Raw genomic sequence first — 25,095 nt, 5'->3', positions numbered from 1 at the left:
AGCCAGTATTTGTTCCAGTTTTCTGCATTTCCGCATCTTACTTGGGCTACTAACTTTTGACTTTCCCCTCTTCCCTCCTTACTTAGGTATTCTGGTAACTCTGCCACTCTTATAAACTTGTACCTTTTGTTATATTTTGACTGCTCTATCCTTGTATAGTGTTCTTGCCGTTGTACCTCAATGTCTCTCTCCTTTAGCCTCTCCGCTACCTCCATCTCTAGCCTTATCATCTCTTCCACCCCTGCTTGGCTCCATCCGTTTCTCTTTAAGTATTCCTCCCTTTCTTTCCCGCTTTCGCCCTGAACTTTCCCTGATTCCTTTTCCTTCAGACATTCCTTGACTATCTTCCTCCCTGCTCTGTTTCTTACTCCTTCCGTGTATTTCCATGCCCTAATTCCTGCCTTTACTCTAAGCCTCGCCCTTTTTGTTTCTTCCAGTACCAAGTATCCTGGGGTACGCACGTCCAAACCAAGTGTCCACTTTATATATTTCAGCTGAATCCTTTCTACTTCTGTTCTCTCCTTAAAGCCCCATAGCTCTACCCCGTATAGGAGTACCCCCAGTACCAACGTATCAAAGAGAAACATTCTCATTTTAAAATCATTTTTAAATTTCCTTTCGCCGATTCCCCATGCTTGATTTAGGACCACGTTCGCTCTCTTTATCCTTTCCTTTACGTGACCTGCTATCTTTCCGTTGCTTTCACACTTTATTCCTAAATAACAGAATTCCTCGACTTCCTCTACCGTTTCCCTCTTCCAGTTCCATGCAGCTTTCTTCTTTTTTTCTCTCCCAATTTATTTTAATAGTATCATCGTTGTTAGAAATTCTAACTGTTAATAGAGATTTTAAGAAATTAGAATTGTCCCAAACAACGCGTTTTACGTTCTACGTGTCGTGCTGAGTATCGTAGGAGCATGAACTGATCGCGTGCCATAGCTCTGTTAATTTTACGGAATTTTTAATTAAAATTCCGGAGGGCCAGACAACGGTATTCGATTACAATATTTCTCGAAATCAAGCCACGAAATTCTATCGTATTCTAACAATAATTATTCTGATTATTAAATAGATTAAGAAATAATTTAATAAATAATCAAATTGTTTGACGAATACTTCGCGTTTGCTTTAAACCTCACAAGAAAACTTCGATTGACTATTTCGCCGAGGGATTTTTCGCATGCTCCGGGAAGTTCATATTTATTCATCGAATTGCATTGGCGTTTGAAACAAACGGAAAAATGGGATGAAATAGTTCTTGTTTGCATACCTGACATATGTAGATATTCCCGTTGAAATCGCGCACGTGACGGGCTTTCTCGATTAGCCGTAAAAATTCGAATCTCGATCTACGCTCGAAAAATTTGCGTCACAGAGGGGAATCATTATTCCCGCAGGGTATTATATGGTAATTCCGTTGGCCGGGATCGAGTGCGCCCGAATACGAGGCGCATACAATTACACGCGATCCGCTTCTTGTTCCATATTTCACGGTGGGCCCAATAAGGATCACAATTAAGCCCGCAGTGTTCGTCTTCCGCCATTTGACAGTGTATAACTCTCCTTACGCAAAATTATGCGCGGTGACTTCCGGCCCGTGTTAATTGCGACGTGGAATCCGTGGAACACCGTATCGAACGCGATTGTCGAGAGTGGATTGTCAAACATGGAATTGAACAACGGGCAATAAACAAACATCGTTAAGTGCTAATTTTTGTTCGCTGTGGATTTTGTCTATTTATAGAAAAATGGAAACTGGAAAGCTAAATTGTGAAGGTGTTAGAAAAATTGGAGAATATTATTTTCAATTTATGAAAGTTGTTGAAAGAACAGGCACATTTTCATCTTGTTTCTATTTTTTACGATCAACTTATTATTTATTTAGAACAATTTTATTTTCTATAAAGGTTTTCGATACAAGAATCGAAAGTTTCTTATCGAAATGCAACAATGGTGATGACACTGGCAAGACCCGTGTTGTTGACATATATCGAAAATTCACTGTACTTCCAAATTTCGGTAATTCAGAAATTGTCCGGCGATCGACAAACCAGCCCTCGATCACTTGTGACTCATCTCAACTTCGATGACCTTATGAGAACGACGAGAGACGTTTGGGGGGGGGGGTGTGAAAAATTCATGTGCTTTTTGCCTCTCATCACGGACGCGATGCTTAACGAGATATTTTATTTATTATGGCGGGTGATTCTTGTCGATGGACTGCAGATGTTTGGGCAATTTTCAGTTTCTGTAGTCAAACTTTAAGAAACCCCACGAAATCTTATTTTCAGTGGTAGCAACTTTGTAGATCTAAAATCAAGAGAAATTCTACTCAATTCTATTGAATTTTGTAGTGTAGATATAATTGAAATCAATCTGAAAAGCCGGATATAATCATTTTCTTTGGGGTTATTGCAGGAAAGAAGATAGCTGAACTTCTTAAAGGTAGTTTCCGACGGATCGGTTGAAAATAATGAAAACGGTACGCTAACGTACACCGATCAGAAACATTTCTATCTTCGTTATATCTTGGAATTATTTCCTGCGCGAAATTGCGTGCAACATCCGTAAAAGTCGATTTTAATTTTTCTTTTTATTTAAGCACAATGGCATTCCTTATTGCAAAAAAGTAACATGTACGAGCAACAACGGTGTCAACATCTCCGCTAATTTCCCGTCAAAAAACTTCCCGCAAAGCAGCCACCTTTGTTCGCGTAAAAACGAAGGATCTCCCAAGTGGTTTTCTTGATTGAGGGGATGAAGAAATTCATTTTTATCTTCCGGAGATACGAGGACGCGCGAAATACGTCTGTAATTGTGTGTGAACCGTATAATCGTCGAGCATACTACTTGAGCATATTTCGATTTTCTAGAAACCGATAGATCTTATTTGTTTGCTAAAAGCCATTTTATTAATCGATTATACACTCGCCATATTTTGGACAGTAGTGGTCAGTTATGATACAGAAGCACGTTGGGGTGTTAAGGGTTAATAGATGACACGAACTTCCACGTTTATCTAACCTGATATAATTCGTCGGGGGTTACAACTCCTAAAAGCCCCGTTTATTCGACCGGTAATTTCAAGCGATAGATCGAACCGGGCAAGTGACGAAAGTTTAAAATTCTCTGACTTTATTAAACGTTGCTCGATCAGCTTGTAAACTTCGCCCGCGTCCCATTAACTAACTCTGTTTTCACAACGCCATGGTTTCCCGGCCAAGGTAAGTTATGAAAACGAGGCTGGCCGGTGCATCCGATAACTATGCGATTCGATTCCCTGCGTCTTCAGAGCTGCACATGACTTTTTATTCCTCGGCGGAGGCTAAGGAAAATGATTTCCATCCACAATGGCCGACGTCGTATTTCGTCCTCTATGAAACGATATGCTCTCACCTTGTTCTTATAAGGATCATTCCACGCGAAATCGGACTCTTGTTGCAGCAATGTTTCGCATTTTGTTCAAATTTGAATATGTTGTAGTCACCTATGAACAAGTCTCAAAGGATTTTCATGATTTTACAGAAAAGTAAGAAAGTGTCACTCTTTTTTCATTAAATTATACGGCTAGAACTAACAAATCGACAAAGATCAAAGATGATGTTGTGGCGTGAGCAAAAGGGGGTTGTCTAATCTTGAGAGAAACTCTCACTGCATGCTCCGCTTCACTCGCTGACTTAACGGCGAGGGAATATTTATTTTTAATTAAGGTGGATGCTGAATAAGGTGCATTCGAAGAACTGATAACTTAACTTTATTATAAAAATATAAACGACTAGGTGTTAGGTTACAGAGTGAGTGAATGTGATTTAACGGTAGGTGTTTTCCGGTGGACGGACTGATCGATTCTGATGTCGTGGAATGATTTTTTGGAGGACTTGGAGTTTGAGTTGGGGGGTGGTTTGCTGGTCGGTAGATCGTGATTGGTCAATGGGGATTGTAGGCGGTCGGTTTTTGAAGGAGTTTGATTTGGCTAAAACTTCCTTGCAACGGCTCAAGACCGCGTGGGGTGCCTTACGCAGGTAACGCGACGGTATTGTGCGTTACGGTCATAAAATTGACCATCTGCCGGGTTTCGGTCTTTTAACAATTTAGCGTATTGTAAAGTGATTTTTAATCTCCTAATATTCGTTTTCGTCACGTCGGGGTAATAAAGTGATTTAGTTGACCGGCATTTGGGAAGTTTGAAAATTTTACATTTTCTGGTGTACCTTAATAGGGGTCCGGGTTTATGATTGGTTGTTACGCCGTAACACGCCGCCCGCCTTGAACGTCTTGCGTTCAAAGTTAATCGCTTGGTGGTTACGTGTGTGTATTGTTAATGAGAACAATGTGACGATCTTTAGCGAATGATACTTGATAGACTAGCTGTAATGAATATGAATTGCTATACACTAACGCGTGCTTAATGACTATCAATGAATACATATTATGTTGTAAATGCTTATAGTTCCTAATGAGATGTTAGATATATATATATGTTAATGACACTTATACAATTAAACATGGTGAAACTGTTTATCGAACTACACTTCATTGTCTGTGGATATATCGATGGGTAACGGTGCGAGCCTTTTAACGCATCGCTTATACACCCCATCTTGTGTTTTTACGGTCACAACACGCACTACATTGTCTTGTCCTGGGTGGATCGCGATGATGCGTCCGAGCCTCCAATGCATTGGGGGGAGGTTCTCTTCTCTAATTGTCACCAGTTGTCCAACGGCGATTCCCTTTCCATCGCCGTCATGCCATTTGCTTCTTGTACGCAACTGGTTTAAATATTCTTTGTGCCATCGCACCCAGAAATGTTGATTTATTTGTTGGATTCGCTGCCACATCGATAAGCGGTTGATTGGTAGCTCTCGGAGATCAACTTCAGGCACGCTTTTCAACGAATCTCCGATGAGGAAGTGAGCTGGGGTAAGGGCTATGAGGTCATTTGGATCGCTGGATACTGGAGTTAAAGGTCGTGAATTCAAGATTGCTTCTATCTCAATTATGCACGTATTAAATTGCTCGTATGTGAACATTGATTCGCCTACTGTACGGTATAAGTGATGTTTAAATGATTTGACGGCGGCCTCCCACAGGCCGCCGAAATGTGGTGATCGCGGGGGGGAAAATTGCCAATCAATTCCTTCAGAGAGCGAATAATGTGCAAATTTAGCTTGATTTTTATTGTCTAGAAAAAATGCTCGAACCTTCATAATTTCATTTTTAGCTCCCACAAAGTTGGTTGCATTGTCTGAATAGATGGTTTTAGGTTTTCCCCTTCTAGAGCAAAACCGTTTTACGGCTTCCAGGCAAGTTTCGGTAGTCAAATCAGTGACTAATTCAAGATGAACGGCTCTTGTGCTAAAGCAGACAAATACCGCTACATAAGATTTTACTTTACCAGTGTTTCGAAATTTCTTTTCTTTGAGCGAAAAAGGACCACAATAATCAATTCCCACATTCGCGAATGGTCTTGACTGTGTTACACGGTGTTTGGGCAAATCACCCATTATATATTCTGGTAGCTGAGGATTTAACTTGCTACAACGTATGCAGTTACGTATGATTTGACGGGTCTTGTTCTTCCCATCTATTGGCCAATACTTATGTCTAATGGTATTAAGTGTGGCTTGTACCCCTGCATACCAATTCTTTTCGTGTTCATGACGCATGATTAAAGTCGTCACGTGATCGTTTCTGGGCAACAATATTGGGTATTTACGCGAGTAACTCATTGCCGCGTTTGTTAGTCTGCCTCCGACACGCATGACGCAGGTTGAATCTAAGAACGGGTTTAAGCATGTAAGCTTGCTTTTCGCTCCTAACTCTTTGCCTTCCTTTAAACAGTTGATATCTCGTGAAAAATGATTGTATTGAATCACCTTAATTATTTGCCAATGTGCATTTTGTAGTTCCCTTGCTGTATATTGTCCCCTTATTTTATTTTCTAATCTTCTATTTGCTACGGCTCTACGGCAAAGTGCAACAAATCTATTTAAGGCGGTAATGGAGGAAAATTGTTCAAACGTATCATTTTTTATTTGCAAGTAATCTTTATTTAAGGTTGCATGTTTTAAATTGTTTTGTCCCAGCCCTGCAACCAGAAGGGCTGTCGCAACTCGTTGATCCGGAATGACTATTTCTGACAATTGCCGTATTTTCCACTGGCTCTCATTTTGAGCAAGCCATGTGGGTCCGAGTAACCAACGTGTGTTTCGAATGAATTCACAAGGATTTTGACCGCGAGAGAGATCGTCCGCGGGGTTGTCGTCAGTGGAAATATGATGCCAATCATTGATGTTTGTTTTTACCTGAATTTCCGCCACGCGATTGGCAACGAATGTTTTTAGCGTATGAGGAGAAGCTTGAATCCAATGCAATGCGATTGTAGAATCAGGCCACAAGTGAATTTTGGCGAATGTTAACCTTAAAGCCTCTGTTACGGTTTTAACTAAGTTTGACAACAAGTGAGCCGCGCATAATTCTAATCTAGGTATGGTCATGGTCTTAACCGGTCCCACTCGAGATTTAGCACATAACAATTGTACATAACAATCGCCAGTGTTATTAACGGATCTTAAGTATATACAGGCTCCATAAGCACGCTCGCTGGCGTCGCAAAATCCATGTAATTGAATATCAACGGAATTAACTTGGATAATCTGTCGAGGTACTTTAAACTGGCTAAGTATCGGCAACTCATGCTTGAAGTTCATCCATTTTGTGATTAACGCCTTTGGTATTGACTCATCCCAGTTAAGATTCGCCTTCCATAATGATTGCATGATAAGTTTGGCTATTACGATTACAGGCCCTAATAGTCCTAACGGATCAAATAACTGTGCAATATGCGATAATATATTGCGCTTGGTAACACACTTGTCGTTAGACAGCGGTTTGATTGAATAGATTAACGCGTCCTCGATAGAATTCCAATGAACTCCTAACAACTTTCTTGTCTGCATATTTAAACAAACGCTTGACGACGCATCTGCATTGTCGGATTCGACAACTAATTCAGGCTTATTTGATGCCCATTTGTGGAGTTGAAATCCACCGAGTTTTAATAGTTCAACTAATTGATTTTTTATTTTTAATGCTTCTTGAACGGTAGCTGCGCCCGAGAGCAAGTCATCGACATAAAAGTCATTTTTTAAGATCGCGGCGGCTTGAGGATATTTACTCCTTTCATCACTTGAGAGTTGATGTAAGGTTCTAGCTGCAAGAAATGGTGCTGGTGCTGTGCCTTGAGTAACAGTTGTTAATTTGAATACACGGATAGCCTCATGCTCATTTTCTCTCCACAAGATGTTTTGGTAAATCGCGTCTGAGTCTTGAACTTTGATTTGACGGTACATTTTTTGTATATCAGCTGCAAGTACCACGTTATGTAATCTGAACCTCATGATAATAAATATTAATTCATCTTGGATAGTAGGTCCAACTCTTAGCGTGTTATTTAATGAGATATTCGTGCTACTTTTGGCGGATGCATCAAACACTACTCGAATCTTAGTAGATAGACCTTCGTCTTTGAATACCGCGTGATGAGGTATGTAGTAACCTTCATGTGTGTTATCGTGTTGAGTAACTTCACGCATGTGCCCGAGATCGCGATATTCTCTTAAAAATTCTGAATATTGTTGCTTCAATGCATTGTTTCTAGCTAGTTTTTTCTCTAACGCGTAGAATCGATTCAATGCCATATTGTGAGATTGACCGAGGGAATTTTTTCGCTCATTGAACGGTAGTTGTACCGTGTATCGTCCACCTGAATCGCGTGTAGTGGTTTCCGTGAACAATTGTTCACATTCTAATTCTTCTGTCGAATAATGCCTTTTACCAGGAATTTCTTCCACCTCCCAGAATCGAGTTAACTGATTATCCAATGATGTAATTAAGTGACAAGCTCTAGGGTTTACGTTATAATGCAAATTGCCGATTTCACCTACAACTATCCAACCTAATAGTGTTTTCTGCAATGTTAATTTCGACTGGTCTTCTAATTGAATTTGACCGTTGCTTAGTAATTTATAAAATAGTGTGGTTCCTATTAACGCATCGATTTCTGCAGGTTTATCAAATTCTGGGTCGGCTAATTTAATGTTTCGCGGAATGGCAATAGTTCGTCGATTGATTTGTCGCGAAGGTAATACGCTTGTGATTGTCGGTAACGCTACAAATTCTACTTCTGCTTCAAATTTGTTCGCCTTTGACCTAATTTTGGTTTTGACTCGATACTTAGCTCGTGTGGTAAGTTGACCTAATCCTGCGAATGGTAAATCAATGTTATCCCGTTCTAATTTAAGGGTTTCTGCTAATCGCGTAGAAATGAAATTGCATTGTGAACATCCGTCTAACAGTATTCTACATTCACGTTCTCGGTTATTGTTATCTAATATTTTTACTCGTGCCGTTCCTAATAACACCTCCGAATCATACGTTACTGCATAACTTTTCTGTATCACCTCGTTCGAACTACCAGGAATTGCCTTAGCTTCTGGTCTTTTTTCGTTATTTGATTGTGTATGATAATTGTCTATATGCAATAGCGAATTGTGTTTTCGGTTGCATTTTTTACAGACAGATGCGATACAGTTAGCTGTGATGTGATTGTTTCGTAAACAGTTAATGCATAATCGCTTGTCTCTGGCTGCAGCTATTCGATCATGCACGTTTAATTTCAAGAATTTATTGCATGCATAGATATAGTGATCTCCACGACAAAAGGTGCATTCCGGCCGTTGTTGGGTACCAATGTACGCTTGTGCGCGAGCTTTAAATGGTTTTTCGATTCGACTTGCGTGCCTATCGGTATTACAGTGATTGCCTAGCTTGTTCTTCGCGACTGTAAATTCTTCTATTTCATCTCCCCGCTCTTGTTTCCCCAAAAAGGCAATAAGCTCAGCAAACTTCGGCATTTGAGCATTCTCTAATGTGCGTTCCCAGGATCTACGTGTTAACTTATCTAATTTTTGCGTGAGAATATATACCAACAATGCGTCCCAACTATCGACCGGCAACTGCAAGGCCTTTAGTGCATTCACGTGCATTAATGCGTTTTCCTTTAATGTTCTTAGGCTAAGAGGTGAATCCTTGCTGATTTCAGGTAATTCAAAAAATGACTTTAAATGTGCATATACTATTTGTCGCGGTCTGTCACATCGCTGCTTAAGAAGTTCCCATGCTACCAGATAATTTTCCTCGGATGCGTGTAAGGGTTCGATTATTGTGGCGACGCTACCGCGTAATGAATTTTTTAATAGATAGAATTTTTGAACTGCTGGTATTTTGGAATCATTGTGGACAAGAGACTGGAATGTGTCATAGAAACTATTCCATTCAATAGGGTTACCGTCGAATGGACGGATTTCTATTTTAGGTAATAGTGTGTTACTTTGTTGAATCACGAGATTTGAAGTACCTGAGGCTGATTCAGGCGTATTAGTGGCGGGTTTTGTCAATGTTTCTTTAGCTTTAAGTGCCTGAAGCTTTCGACTAATTAGATCGGAACATTCGTAAAACAGTTCATCAAATCGTTCTCTTTCAATATTTTGATCATCTCCAAGCTCTGCTTCTTCGGCAAGCTCCTCAATTTCAACTTGAGTGTTTTCGAATGATTGGTAATATCCATCTAATCTCATCTTACGCGTCTCTAACTGATCGATATCCATGTCCGGATGTTTTTTTATGTGAGTTATTAGACGCGTTATATTCGCCTTGTTTACCGACCGTGCCTTGATTAATGATTTAATTTTCTGTAAAGCGGCCATTTTTATGTGTTCAACTTGACGAATTGATTTAGAGTAGAAGCAATTTGATCTCACGCCTTGGGAATCTTGGGAAGTTTGTGTGTGTAATGGAAACGGAGATTGTTTAAAGGCTTACTTGATGTTAATCTTGTCGTTGGTATTGTGGTTGATGGCGTTGATCTTGTCCGATGATTCTGCCCTGACGCTGCACTCCTGGTGGATGTCCCCTTCTGGATGTTCAGCGATGATGATTCGTTCGATGGTTGATGACCACCGATATGATGATTCGTTCGATGGTTGATGTTCATCAAGTCGTTGATAATGATATCGTATGTGACTGCTCTCCTCTGGGATGTCCACTACGGCTGCTGCTTGTTTGACGTACATACACGTCGTTGATTTCTTCCTTCCGTACGTGGCTGCTCTCCAACAGGATGTCCACTACGGCTCTTTGATGTATGACGTAAATACACGTCGTTGATGTTTGTTTTCCGTACGTGGCTGCTCTCCAACAGGATGTCCACTACGGCTTGTTTGATGGTCGACGTAAATGCACGTCGTTGATGTCTGTTTTCCGTACGTGGCTGCTCTCCAACAGGATGTCCACTACGGCTGTCTGATAGTTGACGTAAATGTACGTCAGTGCTTCAATGTTCTGTTAACAATTATTCACTCGACTGCACTGTTCACTATTGTTCGTATCACTTCGATTTTCAATTCAGCATCCGGCTCGAAGGACCAATGTTGTGGCGTGAGCAAAAGGGGGTTGTCTAATCTTGAGAGAAACTCTCACTGCATGCTCCGCTTCACTCGCTGACTTAACGGCGAGGGAATATTTATTTTTAATTAAGGTGGATGCTGAATAAGGTGCATTCGAAGAACTGATAACTTAACTTTATTATAAAAATATAAACGACTAGGTGTTAGGTTACAGAGTGAGTGAATGTGATTTAACGGTAGGTGTTTTCCGGTGGACGGACTGATCGATTCTGATGTCGTGGAATGATTTTTTGGAGGACTTGGAGTTTGAGTTGGGGGGTGGTTTGCTGGTCGGTAGATCGTGATTGGTCAATGGGGATTGTAGGCGGTCGGTTTTTGAAGGAGTTTGATTTGGCTAAAACTTCCTTGCAACGGCTCAAGACCGCGTGGGGTGCCTTACGCAGGTAACGCGACGGTATTGTGCGTTACGGTCATAAAATTGACCATCTGCCGGGTTTCGGTCTTTTAACAATTTAGCGTATTGTAAAGTGATTTTTAATCTCCTAATATTCGTTTTCGTCACGTCGGGGTAATAAAGTGATTTAGTTGACCGGCATTTGGGAAGTTTGAAAATTTTACATTTTCTGGTGTACCTTAATAGGGGTCCGGGTTTATGATTGGTTGTTACGCCGTAACAGATGAGTTTTTGGGAGCTTATAGTGATGAGTATACTAAAAATGTTGTCATTTGAAAAAAATGTTTTTTTCACCATTCATTTTGCAATTGTTTGAAACAGATGCAATATTTTCATGGCCGGAATATTCTTAAAAATTTGAAAAAGAATGGGGAGATAGCGCAAAGTGTCCCCATTACTGACAATTTAATGAGAATTAAAATTATTTTAAGTGAACGCTGCACGTAGGTAAGATGTCCGGCCGCTGCTTCTACCGCGCGCCTGCCGTCGGAAGCTGTATGTCACGGTGCAGCGTTCACTTGAAATAACTTTAATTACGGAAATTTGAAACTGTCCGCTTTTATGAGAAAGTTCCTCATTTCCCTTAAAGTTTTTAAAATGCTCCTGCCACGAAAGCAGGAACATTTGTTTCAAACAATTGCAAAATAAACGGTGGAAAAACATTTTCTTCGAGTGACAACATTTTTAGTCTACATACACTCTAAGGATGCGTGCCAATTTAGGGGTAACACTGTCGCGACTTATTCTCCAGAGTCAATTCGTCAGTGTTTTATTATGCACGAAAGGAATGGCACTCTCCGGTAGCATCGGAAATATTTGCTACCGGAGAGGGCTATCCCTTTCGTGCATAATAAAACACTGACGAATTTGACTCTGGAGAGTAACTCGCGACAGTTTTACTCTCAAATGCACACACAGTCTTAGAGTGTCCGGTACGTTAAAAACGTTGTCATTTGAAATAAAAAAAATGTTTTCTTCACCATTTATTTATTGCAATTGTTTTAGACAAATGCAATGTTTTCGTGGCAGGAACATTTTTCAAAATTTGAAGCATACGAGGACCTTTATCAAAATATCGGACAGTTTAAAATTGACGAAATTAAAGTTATGAAATGAACGCTGCACCATGATATGCAGCCTCCGACGGCTGGCGCGCGGTAGAAACTGCGGCCGGACGAGGTAACATAAGTGCAGCATTCACTTCAAATAATTTGAATTCTTAAAAAAAGAGTTGTCAAGGCGACGCTTTGGGCTATATCTTCCTTTTTTCAGAATCGAATCCTCAATTCAGAATCCTCAATTTTTAAGAATATTCGTGCCATGAAAACATCGCATTTGTTTGAAACAATTGCAAAATAAATGGTGAAAGAAACATTTTTTTCAAACGACAACATTTTTAGTACACACTCTTATGTTATCACTAGACTGCGGATGTTTATGCAATTTCCAATTTTTGCAGACAAATTTCCAGAAAATGAAATAAAATAGAAAAACTATTTTTCATGGGAAAAGCCTCTGTAAATCCAAAACAAATGAAAATCGTGCTAAATTCTATCGAATTTTATTTTATAGCATTTTTTAAACATTTTCATAAGCCATAAATGCATAAAGATCCGCAGTCTAGTTATCACTATAAGGTCCTAAAAACTCATTTTTGTATAAAATTAATAGAATAATATAATATTAGATTTTCTGAAGATTTTTGGAGGATAAATTAATTTTTTTGTTTCTTCGGACATACGCTCGAAATCGTTGAAAATCTGACTGAACGTGTTCTCGATATTTCTATAAAGTGATGTGAAATCATCATTTTAACGTTAAAAATTAAGGGTTGTAGGCAAAATCTACCTACGTCATAGAGTGAACCGTCTCCCTTTGGGCATATCGTGAAAAAGCTGTTACAGGTGATACAGACGTAGCGTTTGATGAATCAAATAAAATAGTGCCGCAAGGGACAGGAGAAGATATTGTTGGACACTGTGAAATTTGCTGATCTTTCGGAATTGCTTTCCCAGAGACCGTGCGACCGATTGTATTGAAACTTTTAGGGCGATTCGTCATACCGTTGACGTAACGAAAGAAAATTGCTTTGACAGGAAAATATTGTTGCGGAGGCTTCGGCCCCGCCTCGCCGGCGAACACATCCCTCAACTAAACAACAACACCGAACACTACCAACAACTAAATAACTATTTATTGGCTGTCAACGGACAATGTTAAAAGATGCGATACAGGTGCGTGCTCTCGCTTCGACGACTCGAGAGATTCTGTCGTCTGTCTTCTTCTTAACAACAACCCCGTTGGCCGGATACCACAATATCGATACGACGGCCAACTTCTCTCGATCGCCGCAATCGACAGCTTCCATCGTAACACTGCTCCCCCTCTCGAAAAAACGGGCGTCCCGACCGCGGCTAAATTCGTCTGCGGTAACGTCCCAACCTTCATGCCTCGTAATTGAAAGACGGCTCCTTGACATGTTAACCTCTGTCTGAAAAGTCGGTGAAAGAAAAGAAATTTTCTTTAACCCGGTGGCCTCAATCAGACAGTAAACGTCCCGACATTTGTCCTCTGTCTCAGGGGAAAACCACCTAAAAACCCTGAGCAGGACGCTGGCTTAGGACGCTAGTTATTGTCGATATAAAAGCGTCATTTCTGACGTCTTGTGTCTATCTAAAAGTGACAATTCAAAGTGACCTGATATTTTTCATGATTTCCTTTGTAACAGTGAATTGAGCTTGTGAATCGTGAACGTTCCGACAGAAAGCAATTTTTACGGAAAATCCCATGAAACAATTAATTTTAATAGTATCATCGTTGTTAGAAATTCTAACTGTTAATAGAGATTTTAAGAAATTAGAATTCTCCCAAACAACGCGTTTTACGTTCTACGTGTCGTGCTGAGTATCGTAGGAGCATGAACTGATCGCGAGCCATAGCTCTGTTAATTTTACGGAATTTTTAATTAAAATTCCGGAGGGCCAGACAACGGTATTCGATTACAATATTTCTTGAAATCAAGCCACGAAATTCTATCGTATTCTAACAATAATTATTCTGATTATTAAATAGATTAAGAAATAATTTAATAAATAATCAAATTGTTTGACGAATACTTCGCGTTTGCTTTAAACCTCACAAGAAAACTTCGATTGACTATTTCGCCGAGGGATTTTTCGCATGTTCCGGGAAGTTCATATTTATTCATCGAGTTGCATTGGCGTTTGAAACAAACGGAAGAATGGGATGAAAAAGTTCTTGTTTGCATACCCGACATATGTAGATATTCCCGTTGAAATCGCGCACGTGACGGGTTTTCTTGTTTATCCGTAAAAATTCGAATTTCAGTCTCCGCTCGAAAAATTTGCGTCACAGAGGGGAATCATTATTCCCGCAGGGTATTATATCCCGTCGGCCGGGATCGTGTGCGCCCGAATACGAGGCGCATACAATAACACGCGATCCGCTTCTTGTTCCATATTTCACGGTGGGCCCAATAAGGATCACAATTAAGCCCGCAGTGTTCGTCTTCCGCCATTTGACAGTGTATAACTCTCCTTACGCAAAATTATGCGCGGTGACTTCCGGCCCGTGTTAATTGCGACGTGGAATCCGTGGAACACCGTATCGAACGCGATTGTCGAGAGTGGATTGTCAAAAATGGAATTGAACAACGGGCAATAAACAAACATCGTTAAGTGCTAATTTTTGTCCGCTGTGGATTTTGTGCATTTATAGAAAAATGGAAACTGGAAAGCTAAATTGTGAAGGTGTTAGAAAAATTGGAGAATATTATGTTCAATTTATGAAAGTTGTTGTAAGAACAGGCACATTTTCATCTAGTTTTTATTTTTTACGATCAACTTATTTATTTAGAACAATGTTATTTTCTATAAAGGTTTTCGATACAAGAATCGAAAGTTTCTTATCGAAATGCAACAATGGTGTCGAACAATGTCCTCAACGGAGCTTTCCCCTTGCAATTTCGTCCGACATTTTGGTCTCGGAGTGAGTCGTGACTTCGCCATTTTGAAACTCTGTTCCGACAACATCGTTCGCGAAAAGGGAAGACCGTAACGCGGCAAAAGTTAATACAATGTTATACATCAACTGACTGTTGGACCAGTCGAGCGGAACCACGTGGGCGTGAGGCGTGGAGACGTCCCGCGAAGCGCTGCGTTCTCCAATGACGATGCGCGGCCCTGGAAGCAATAAAAAGATAACCACGCCTAGTCCCGGGTTTGCCTGGGAACCATTCAATCTCGCCTGGGGTTGATCGATATTCGACGAGATATATGTTACAAATATTATTTAACATTCCAGACTGTATTTCGCTTAAAAAAAAAAGAATAATAATTTCAATGGTTCCTTTTTAAACCGAGGACCAAGGGTTCAGAATTTCTGAATAAATGGTACAAAAGCGGCGACAATTTCATTGAAATTAGGCTGCGGATTTTAGGCGTTTATGGCAAAAGTAGGTCAAAAATAGGTCAAACACAAAACCATAAAGACATCAGAAGAATTTTTACGTCATGTTCGACACTTTCAGGTGATTAAAAACGAAAATATATTTTCATTTAATTTGGGTCAACGAGTGACCCGATTCTTCGATGGTGAATGTTCAGAGCGAGGCGAGGGGCTATTCGAGATTTTGGCCGCCATGATGTTCTTCATCGAACGGGGAACTTCCCCTGGATCGTTCGAGCCGAAACCAGGTCATGCAGGTGACCTGCCTCCGCCCTCGATGGATTTATGACGATGCGTGACCTTTTACTGATAACGTTAATTGTTTACGTTGTTTATTCGGAAGGTACTACTTCCTGCAAATTTCAATTATCATTTCTGACGATCTTTACGATCTTGAAATATCTTGTCCACCAGACGAGAAGCCACCCCTCAATCTTTGGAGCTTCGTTTATTTTCCCTAGGGGATGCAGGTGACCCGCCTCGGACATCGATGGATTTATAACGATGAATGACGTTTCACTGTTAACGTTAATTGTTTACAGGAAGGGAAAACAGTGATTTGTCTATATATGTCGCCGAGGCCTGGATAATAATCGTCGCGGAATTATCCCCACTACCGCGGAATTATCCACGAACCTGGAGAGGCCTCGGACGCCAAGGAGTGTGAACATAACACGACTCGGGTATGTCTCCTGAACGATACATGACACTGGCAAGACCCGTGTTGTTGACACATATCGAAAATTCACTGTACTTCCAAATTTCGGTAATTCGGAAAATGTCCGGATATCGACAAACCAGCCCTCGATCGCTTGTGACTCATCTCAACTTCGATGAACTTATGAGAACGACGAGAGACGTTTGACCTTAACTGCCGTGTCCTTCTATTTTGGGGGGTGCTTAACGAGATATTTAAACAGACAATTGTTTAAACAAATAAATATTTATTATTAAAACAAATGTTTGAACCAGTACATTTGTATTATTCAAACAAATGTTTAAACCAGTACATTTTTATTACTTAAAGGATTGTTTAAACAAACACATTTTTATTACTTAAACAATTTACGTCACGTTTTGCAGTGAGTAAAAGTCTTTATAATAAAAGGAAATGTCATTGGGTTTCACCATTGGTACTCTGCTGGATGTTAAGTTATTAAGACAATTTTATAAAGAACTCTTTAGATTGCGTATTATGTACAGGTACACGTACGGCGCACAGTGGTACCAGGGCGACAAAAATCCATTTTATAAATTTTCGATTTTTATTTAAAAAAAAATTATTTTTGTATAGCCTAATAGTGCGTGCATGATGTGCCAAAGTCAGATTTTTGAAAAAAAAATTTTTACGAAGATATACGCATGGTAAATAACCATTTCCTCGCTCCTGGAAATTCATCAGTTTCCAGTGCGATAGTTATGTAATTACTCCGCCTATAATTGAATACTTAGGGGTCTACTAATCATATGGGTTATTGCAAATGACTTCAACTATTAACTGACAAAAAAAAATTTCCAAAACAAGTTGTTTAACATTAAGTAATATGAACTAACCTGAAGCTCCTTTGCGTTACGCTCATTTTTTATTTATGGAGGAATACAAAAAATCCTTTGAAAAGCTTCGACCTGGAACTAATCGTTTTGGCAAGTTATAAGATTGATCTAGCTTTGTGCAAAAAATCACGAGATACTTCGAGATGCTTTCGTCGCAATTTACGCCATCGCGTCTATTTACTTCTTTCACGCAATAATCACCTGCCCCTGCACGCTGCTACAATTTTCACTAGCAGTATAACTAACATTATTAAATATTTTTTTATACATAAAAAATTAATAAATCATATGCACTTCACATTTTTCTTTATTAATTAGAAATATTCCTAAAAAATTTCACCTGGAAAATCAAATAATCGTAACTTCCGCACGATTCACTCTTGGAAATTCTGAAAGTTGATATTTAAACTTACATTGTGACGAAAGGGTCTCATGATTTTTTGCACAAAGTTAGATCAATATTACACCTTGCCAAAACGATTAGTTCCAGACCAAAATCTATTAAAGTATTTGTTGTATGCTTCCATAAATAAAAAATGGGCAGAAAACGGAGATTTTCGATTATCCCATACTACTTAATGTTAATAACATTTTACACAAATTTTTTTTTGCCTAATAAGCGTTCTACCTGTGGCAATCTCTCCACAAATTTTCAAACAAATTCGTTGGATAGTTTCGTTTTTATAGATTTTTTGCCGCTTTTTGGCCATTTGGCACCACTGTGCGCCGCGTCGTGTCGGCTTTCCCTTGATTGTGCTGCAGCTTGTTGGAATGCTTGAAATCCCAGTCGCGTGTCATGAATCGCTAGATATTATTCGCTCGGCGAGAGTTGGCACGAGAAACTCGTCGGTACAACGTGGTGCTCCCACTACGCGCTACACGTCTTCCGCGATTGGCCGAATCGCTCAACGAAGACAGCAAACTCGCGTGGCGATGCAACGCTGAGCTCAGAGCATTGGCGTAACTCTATTGTGCGTGCACGGAAAACAGGTCCATGGAAACCTATTTTCCTTGCACGCACAGCAGGGATCCATCAACCCACGCTTGAAATTTATGACTTTTTTATTAAATTTAAGACTCCAGTCTTCACGGTTAGTGAGAATCAGAGAATATCATGTGCCCCCCATAGTTTACGCGGATCCTACTTATTTACGCCTATGTCGACCGTCCCCGCCGGGAGTAAAGCGTAAGAATGGGATCCGCAGCTTTGCGTCAAGAGTGGGGACTCGCCGTTCCCCTTGCACCCCACTGACGAAATTCTGAGACAACTCACGCCGAGCGTACAATACTTGTTGCGGCGCAGAGCACTTTACACACCGAGCCGGCAGAGTGGAATCGCGGGCTGAATGTTGCTGGAGATCGATAAGGCCTGTCGTCTGGTCTGCAACCCGACAGTTCTAGCACAGCTGCTACATTCTTTGTAATATCCCGAACGCAGAGAAGTATAGTAATTCAAAGAGAAGAAGGGACTTCAGCTCTCTGCTTCTCTCTCCTTTCCATTCGCCGACCTTTTTCACGCGTATAATCATGCAAATAAATTATTTTATTTATAAGAAGAAGTTTTTGAAGTACTATTTAAAAATAGTATTTTATTTGGAACATATTGAAAAAGTGAGACTTATTTTAACCCTTTTAGTGCCGGGCGAAAAAGAGGTGCCTATGCGAGAATAACCGGTCGAATTTCACGGTTTTACTAGGGTTTGGGAAAATGCTTTTAAAAACCAAACAAGAAACAATATTTACATGATTCAAAAAGCAGTATATTAAGGACGAAATAGAGAACAAAACAATGACACTAGTTTTTCTATATTCATTGAAAATTATATAAATAACTGTTTGGCGTCGACCGAAGGTCGGAGTCGCCGGGGGGCCGGGACCACTCAGAAATGAGCGCGCGAGGAGGCAAGGAGAGACGGGAGAATTAAACCCTTGTCCTTCGGGAAAATGCACTTTATTTTACTTTGTCACGACGCACGAGGTGCGAGGCACTCGAGAGCGCGAGAGAGAACGCGCGCACGAGAATCGCGAGCCGGCGAACGTACGGAGATCTTGCGCGTGCAAACTTCTGCCGTCGGATCGCGAAGAGGAAATCTTGAGCGGCACGAAAAGCGTGCCGCCGCGAGACGGAGATCTTCTACGCGGACGCCGGAAATCTTGTCGCGAAACAGAGTGCACGTAACGCGGCGCGGGAGATCGCGAGAATACTGCTCCCGAATGATGCGAAATCGCGAGAGTCTCAGAGCGCGAGAAATGAGAATCTCTACTTATCGAGACGAGAGCGGACAGACGAGCAAACGTGCTAGAGCGATACCTTGCGATTGATGAGCGTTCAGAACGTTAAGAGAGCGAGAAGGCATACGCAGGTGCCTTAAATAACAAAGACCGTCGAATGTGGAGCACCGTGATTGGAGCTCGCACATCGGACGATCCTTGTTTGTCTCAATTTGAAGGATTCAAGCTGTGAAATTCAGCCAATGAGAATTGAAACGGTTGCTACGCGGTGTCGAGCAACGGCGACACGCGCTCTTGCCGCGTGTTGACATACGCGACAAAAACCGTATGAAATAGCGGTCGCCAGTTCGACAATAGGCACCGAATTCCACAGCTTGAATCCTGAACAATAACAAAGGTATAAAAGATCATAAAGAACGTAAAAGTCCAGTTCTCTCTTACAAAACGTATTTGCACATACAAAAAGTCATCTTTTCATCATAATTTTATATAGACCATTTATTACAAAGTATATACTTTGCATTTCCGATATATTTTGTAACAAGATAAATAATATTACATAACAAACATAAAAAATAACTCGAAGGTACATGGTAAGCGCCGGACGGATTATCTCTTCCGAAATACGTAATTGTTATAGGTTGGTGGCAAAATTTTAGAAATCCTGTCTTGCTAATTGTTGGTTTGTCAAAAACAAAAATGTTTGACACAAGCGGAAAACAACGGCGATAACAAAAATAACGCTTTCAGACTGTCACTGGGACAAAACGAAATATACTGCTCACGACAACGATCGAAGAAAAACTAACTGATCCTACGTCTCACTGCGGCAATGCGATCTTATTTCGTGAGAGTCTTCAAACAGTTGTTTATAAAACGCTGTGGACATATTCCGACAAGGGCCCAACGCCACGGCGATTCACGCCGTAGGTCGGATGTCGCCTGAGTGGCGACCATCGATGTTTATGTTAGATTTCGTTAGCTCCAAGCGATAGGAAAAAGTCGTCGTCCACAAAGAGTTAAAACGAAAAACTATTTTTTTTTCATTCTCTCGTAATGAAATTAGACCATTTATAACATATTATAAATTTATTTTGAGATAGAGTTATCCCGCAATGCCAATAGTAAAGCGCTGTAAGGCGCGGGCCGATATATCGGCCTCCGGCACTATAAGGGTTGAGGAGTGTGTAAAATAGTATTTCAAATAGTTGATTACTGCGAAATTGTCGTCTGTTTATTAACATGTTACATGAAAATATTCGTAATTCACCTACAACAAATACTTTGTTAACTATTATAGTATCTTATGTTAAAAATTATAATTTATAATATTATCTATTTGCTCAACTTATTTTCATTGTAAGGAAATATTTGGAATACATATTTGAAGTAAAACAGTAAATTATTCTGTGTATCTGGTTATCAAAATAAAAATATTTTATTTGCCGAAATTTTTCGTTCTATTAAAAGTAGTATTTTATTTGAACCACATTAAATTATACTATTTAAAATAGCATTTTAAATATTTTTTCTTGAAATTTTTCCCAGGTCTGATTCAAAAGGTAATGGGCCGCTGGATAGGGCGTCAAGAAAGATCATGTGCAAAATTTTAATCCTATATCTTAACCGGGAGGGTAGTTATGCCATAAAACGGAAAAGAGTAGTATTTCTTAATTTCTTCATTTCTAATTTCTTTTATTAGTATTAGTATTTGTATCTAGAAAACCTAGATACACATACTGTAATTAATTCAGATTTTTAGGTAGAACATTCTATTGTAAGAAATCAAAATCCTCAAAAAAGAACAGAAAATATGCAGATTACCTAAACCAGACTTTCATATGTTCTAAATCTAATATATTTTATAAGTGTTGAAGGAGGTTAGGATCGTGGTTGAAATTAACTGTACGCACGGCTTTTATTGCACACACTTAGAATAGTTTTATTATGGAAAAATAGTGTCTAGATAATGCGATTATGTGTCGGGAGACCGCGTGACTCGAGATCGACAGAGAGAGCCGATCGATGCCGGCAGAACCCGAATGGCAAATGCAGCGCCAGTAGCGTCGGGAATCGCAACTACACCGGCAAATGTCTTATACCGATCTAACAATAAGATATTATCGAAATAATTTTTTACAACAAAACGGTCAGGAATCGATTTTGTCCAGTTAATAAACGTCTACTCTGAATCAAGGGCCGGATTAAAAAGATGAGACACGAAGTACGCCGACAAATGATAGGCAAAAACATGCCAGCGGGCGCTGGTCGAAAATCGAAGGGCGACACGTGTCCTCGAAGGCTGAATTGATGCGATCAATAGGGAGAGGACAAACAAAGGGGTCCGCACCCCTGTATCTTCCGACGCGAATGAAATTCTCAATTTGATTCACCGTGTAGTCGTCCGGAAACAAGCCGGGCAAAATTAACAACAATCGAACGAACAAGATAGTGGCGAAAATGAATAAAAGACAGCCCTCGGGTGTATGAACGACGAGAAGAAAGAAGCAACGTACATACACGCTGCTCGCGCGATCACCAACGGGGGTGGGTTGGATTAAGGAATCCTGACTATTTCGAAGAAACGGGGAACGGACACATCGAATAATTTTAATCTGTGACCCAGAAATCGTGATCGAGATGGATCGACAGGCAATTTTAACTTCCTGCAAAATTTTTGCATTCTTGAAATTGGAACCTGGGCTCCCGTGTGCTACGTCATTTCAAGAGTTAGTGGAAGCAATTCGTTCTACACGAAAATTGTCAAGAAGAATATTTTTTAATGGTCAATTTAATCCCTTAAACGTTCCCAAATATCGATCTGTTTAAAAATTACGTAAAATAACACTAAAACGGCGGGACCCGTTGAAACGAGTCTAAACAATGTTCTCAAATCTTCATTTGTCTAAAAAGCGCGTGAATAGACACTGGAAATAGAGGCCTAAAGATTAAAAATTGTATAATTCACGAGCGTCGACAGACTGCGCAAACGCATTCACGGAAGATCGTTCAATAAATATATTTCAATATGTTTACGATACGTTTATCGAAACAAAACACTCGAATGGGTATTCATGCGTCTGGTACTTAAATAACGATATAAAATAAAGCAATTGAGTTGCTGAAGAACCTGCTGTCAAAACACGGAATTGATTTATCTCACTCAGCAGCTACACGGTGTTGACGGGAATAACACGATTTTCTCTCTGTAGAAATGTTCCAGCGTGGAATGAAAATTTCGTGTTCGTTCGTGCGTCACTGCATTCTCTTGAAAGCCACTCGAGAGCCATTCAGACCCGGTCACATTTTCGCCGTCAAAATAAAATGCAATAATAACCACAGTAAAAGCAAACGTTTCAGGCGATGCACCTAAAAATTTCGAAAGTCCCGACCAATCGTCTTACTTCGAAAGAAAATTGTAGGTGGTAATAAAAATTGATTATGAAGTTCGATAAAGAAATATTACGTCACTAGCATGTGACCGACGTGTTAGTCCAAGTTAACGACAGAGATAAAATCGTAATACAGTGAATTCTCGATATATGTCAAAGGGCTTGCCAGCGTCAAGTATCGTCCAGGAGACATGATTACACTCCTCGGCGTCCGAGGCCTCTCGAGCTCCGTGGTCCTTCACGGGGTATACCCCGTAGTGGGGATAGTTCCGCGACGTTTATCATGCAGGCCTTGGCGACATATATAGAGAAATCACTTTGTATTACAAAATACTAGAAAGAGAAAAGGGAAGATGAACAGAGATAAAATGATGTTCATTCAAAGTTAACAGACATGGGTTCACCCAGCGGCGCGCGAAATTGACACAGCCCGCCCGGGAAACAATAATTATGAAACTGCGAAACCGAGAGGGGCGAGTCTCGTCCACTGCGAAATTGAATGATCGATGAGTATTTGGAAGCAATTGCGGTGCTGGCAAAGAGCGTCTCAATCGGGAGAAGTAATACGCTCGTTATGCACTTTATACAAGCAACAGAGGCTGATGAGACAATTAGTCGATTCGACCGAGATCGGATTAATTGATTTGTAAGTTTACGGACCGGCGAGAAACTCGTCTGAAATAATCTTTAAATTTTCTTTGGAGGACAGTTAATTAGACTGCGGACTTCTCTGCACAAGAAAAATTCTATCTGCATTCTATCGATGCGACTTGTCAATAAACGGACATTTTAGTTTTATTCATGTATATAAAATCGTGATTTTACAACACTCTGGTCATTTGTTGTCCAATTTTTTCGCTGACTTGTAACTAGACTTGTAGATGACTAAAATACAGTAGTGTGCGAATTAACGCGAACATACCAATATTTTGAATGTATTATTAGTTTTCTAAATTTGGCAACATGACTATGTCAGTGGTTGCTGTGATGACCTGTTAGGTATTGACGTGTCGTTAGTGGATAAGTCTGTGACAAATTACATATAATAATTACATAATTATTTCATTTCCGCTAACGACGCGTCAATACCGCTCGACAGGTCAGCGCAGACTAATTCATCAAACGTACAACAAAATGGCCGCAAGCGCTGACAAAGTCATGATGCCAACTTCAGGTTGCAAGGTCCAATCAATTTACTCTGAATTTTAGAAATTTTCGAAGATCTTCTCACACTATAAATGTGTAAAGGTTCGCAATTTAATTACAGTAAATTCAATACGGTCCCAAGGAACAGCAATCTCTTAATTGCGCTCGTACACAAGCTTGTAAGTACTGGCTGCTAAGGGATGAAAAGCATCAGGGCCCGCTCTAGCGGTTACGACGCCCCGGGCAAAAAAAAAATTGCCGCCCCTTTTTAAACACCGCGCTGAACAGAATGACCTTTTTTTTTTGCAAAATTTTCTGGCAATGGTAGTCAGACATTTTCCATTAACTGAATATTTTAAACATCAATATTTTTCTCACACTTACAGCCAAAGCCAAAATGGCGCCCCTAAATTTTGGCGCCCCGGGCAAATGCCCGGGTTGTCCCCCCCCCCCCCTAGAGCGGGCCCTGAAAGCATCGTCCATGGTCTCGCATTTTAATATCTGCGAAACGATTAGCAAGACCCTCTGTCCGGCTCAACACGGATAGTCTGCAAGTGAAATTAGCCGGCAGGCCATCAACGTTTAATAAAGTTTGTTTAATCAGTCACGATTACAGAGAAAGGGGCATTGGGAACGGTAATCCAACCGGAAACGCGCTTCAATTTCCGAGGATCGAATTTTCCACATACCAGGGATGCTGAACGCACTTCATTCCGTTTCATAAGTTCCATTTCTACGAACCGACTGTAATGTCGTAATGACTATTGATCATCCCAAACTTTCATATGGAGAAATGCTAACAAATCGTTCGAATGCATGACGAACATGTAATTAATATACCGTCGATGTTTATTGGCAAATACAATTAGCTAGAACGAAATGTGCGCTCACGTCGTTGCTCGTTATACTGATATTCCAGATAAGCCGTAGGCTATGGATTGACGATTCGCATTAATTTAACGGGATTAAATTCCTGTTGCAGTAAAAATCTTCCAAAAGGAGTTCGCGTTGGAACAAAATGGCGCGTGTTCTATTTAAAATCGATGGATAAAAAATGTAATAACGACTGCCTGATAACCTCGCTGGTTCTAAATTTTAATAAATTTTATTTTATTATTTGACTACTAGGAATATCGCCATTTTCGTTATCCCGAGGTAACAACTTTCTCTTTCACAACCAACTATGAAACCACATTGTCAAGCAATCGCAGTTAAATTACATCCCCGCGAACCCTCGGGAAATGGAAAACTTTCGACATCGAAGACGCGAGAAGTTCGCACAGGACACGTGCTCCGGACACGAGAGATCCTAAGAGCGTGATTGCGGCTCGTTCAGCTGGAAAAGATCCTAACCACGTTCTTATGCTCCCTAACACGGCTA

At 40.3% G+C, this 25,095-nt stretch overlaps 1 protein-coding gene across 1 annotated transcript; it reads right to left on the bottom strand.

Annotated features, from left to right (window-relative positions):
- Positions 1-6,586: 6,586 nt before the first annotated feature.
- On the bottom strand, positions 6,587-9,671 carry LOC143364533 (uncharacterized; the record flags this gene model as incomplete). The annotated part of the gene is made up of 2 exons (XM_076804825.1): positions 9,422-9,671; positions 6,587-8,266 (listed from the first exon to the last, which is right to left on the bottom strand). Coding segments are annotated over exons 1-2 (1,930 nt in total), but the record flags the coding sequence as incomplete, so codon positions are not given.
- Between the last annotated feature and the right edge of the window lie 15,424 nt (positions 9,672-25,095).

The sequence above is a fragment of the Halictus rubicundus genome, unplaced genomic scaffold (assembly GCF_050948215.1).
Source record: "Halictus rubicundus isolate RS-2024b unplaced genomic scaffold, iyHalRubi1_principal scaffold0651, whole genome shotgun sequence".
Lineage (NCBI taxonomy): Eukaryota > Metazoa > Arthropoda > Insecta > Hymenoptera > Halictidae > Halictus > Halictus rubicundus.
The sequence above is the reverse complement of the archived record's forward strand: the minus strand, read 5'-3'. Positions and strand labels throughout refer to the sequence as shown.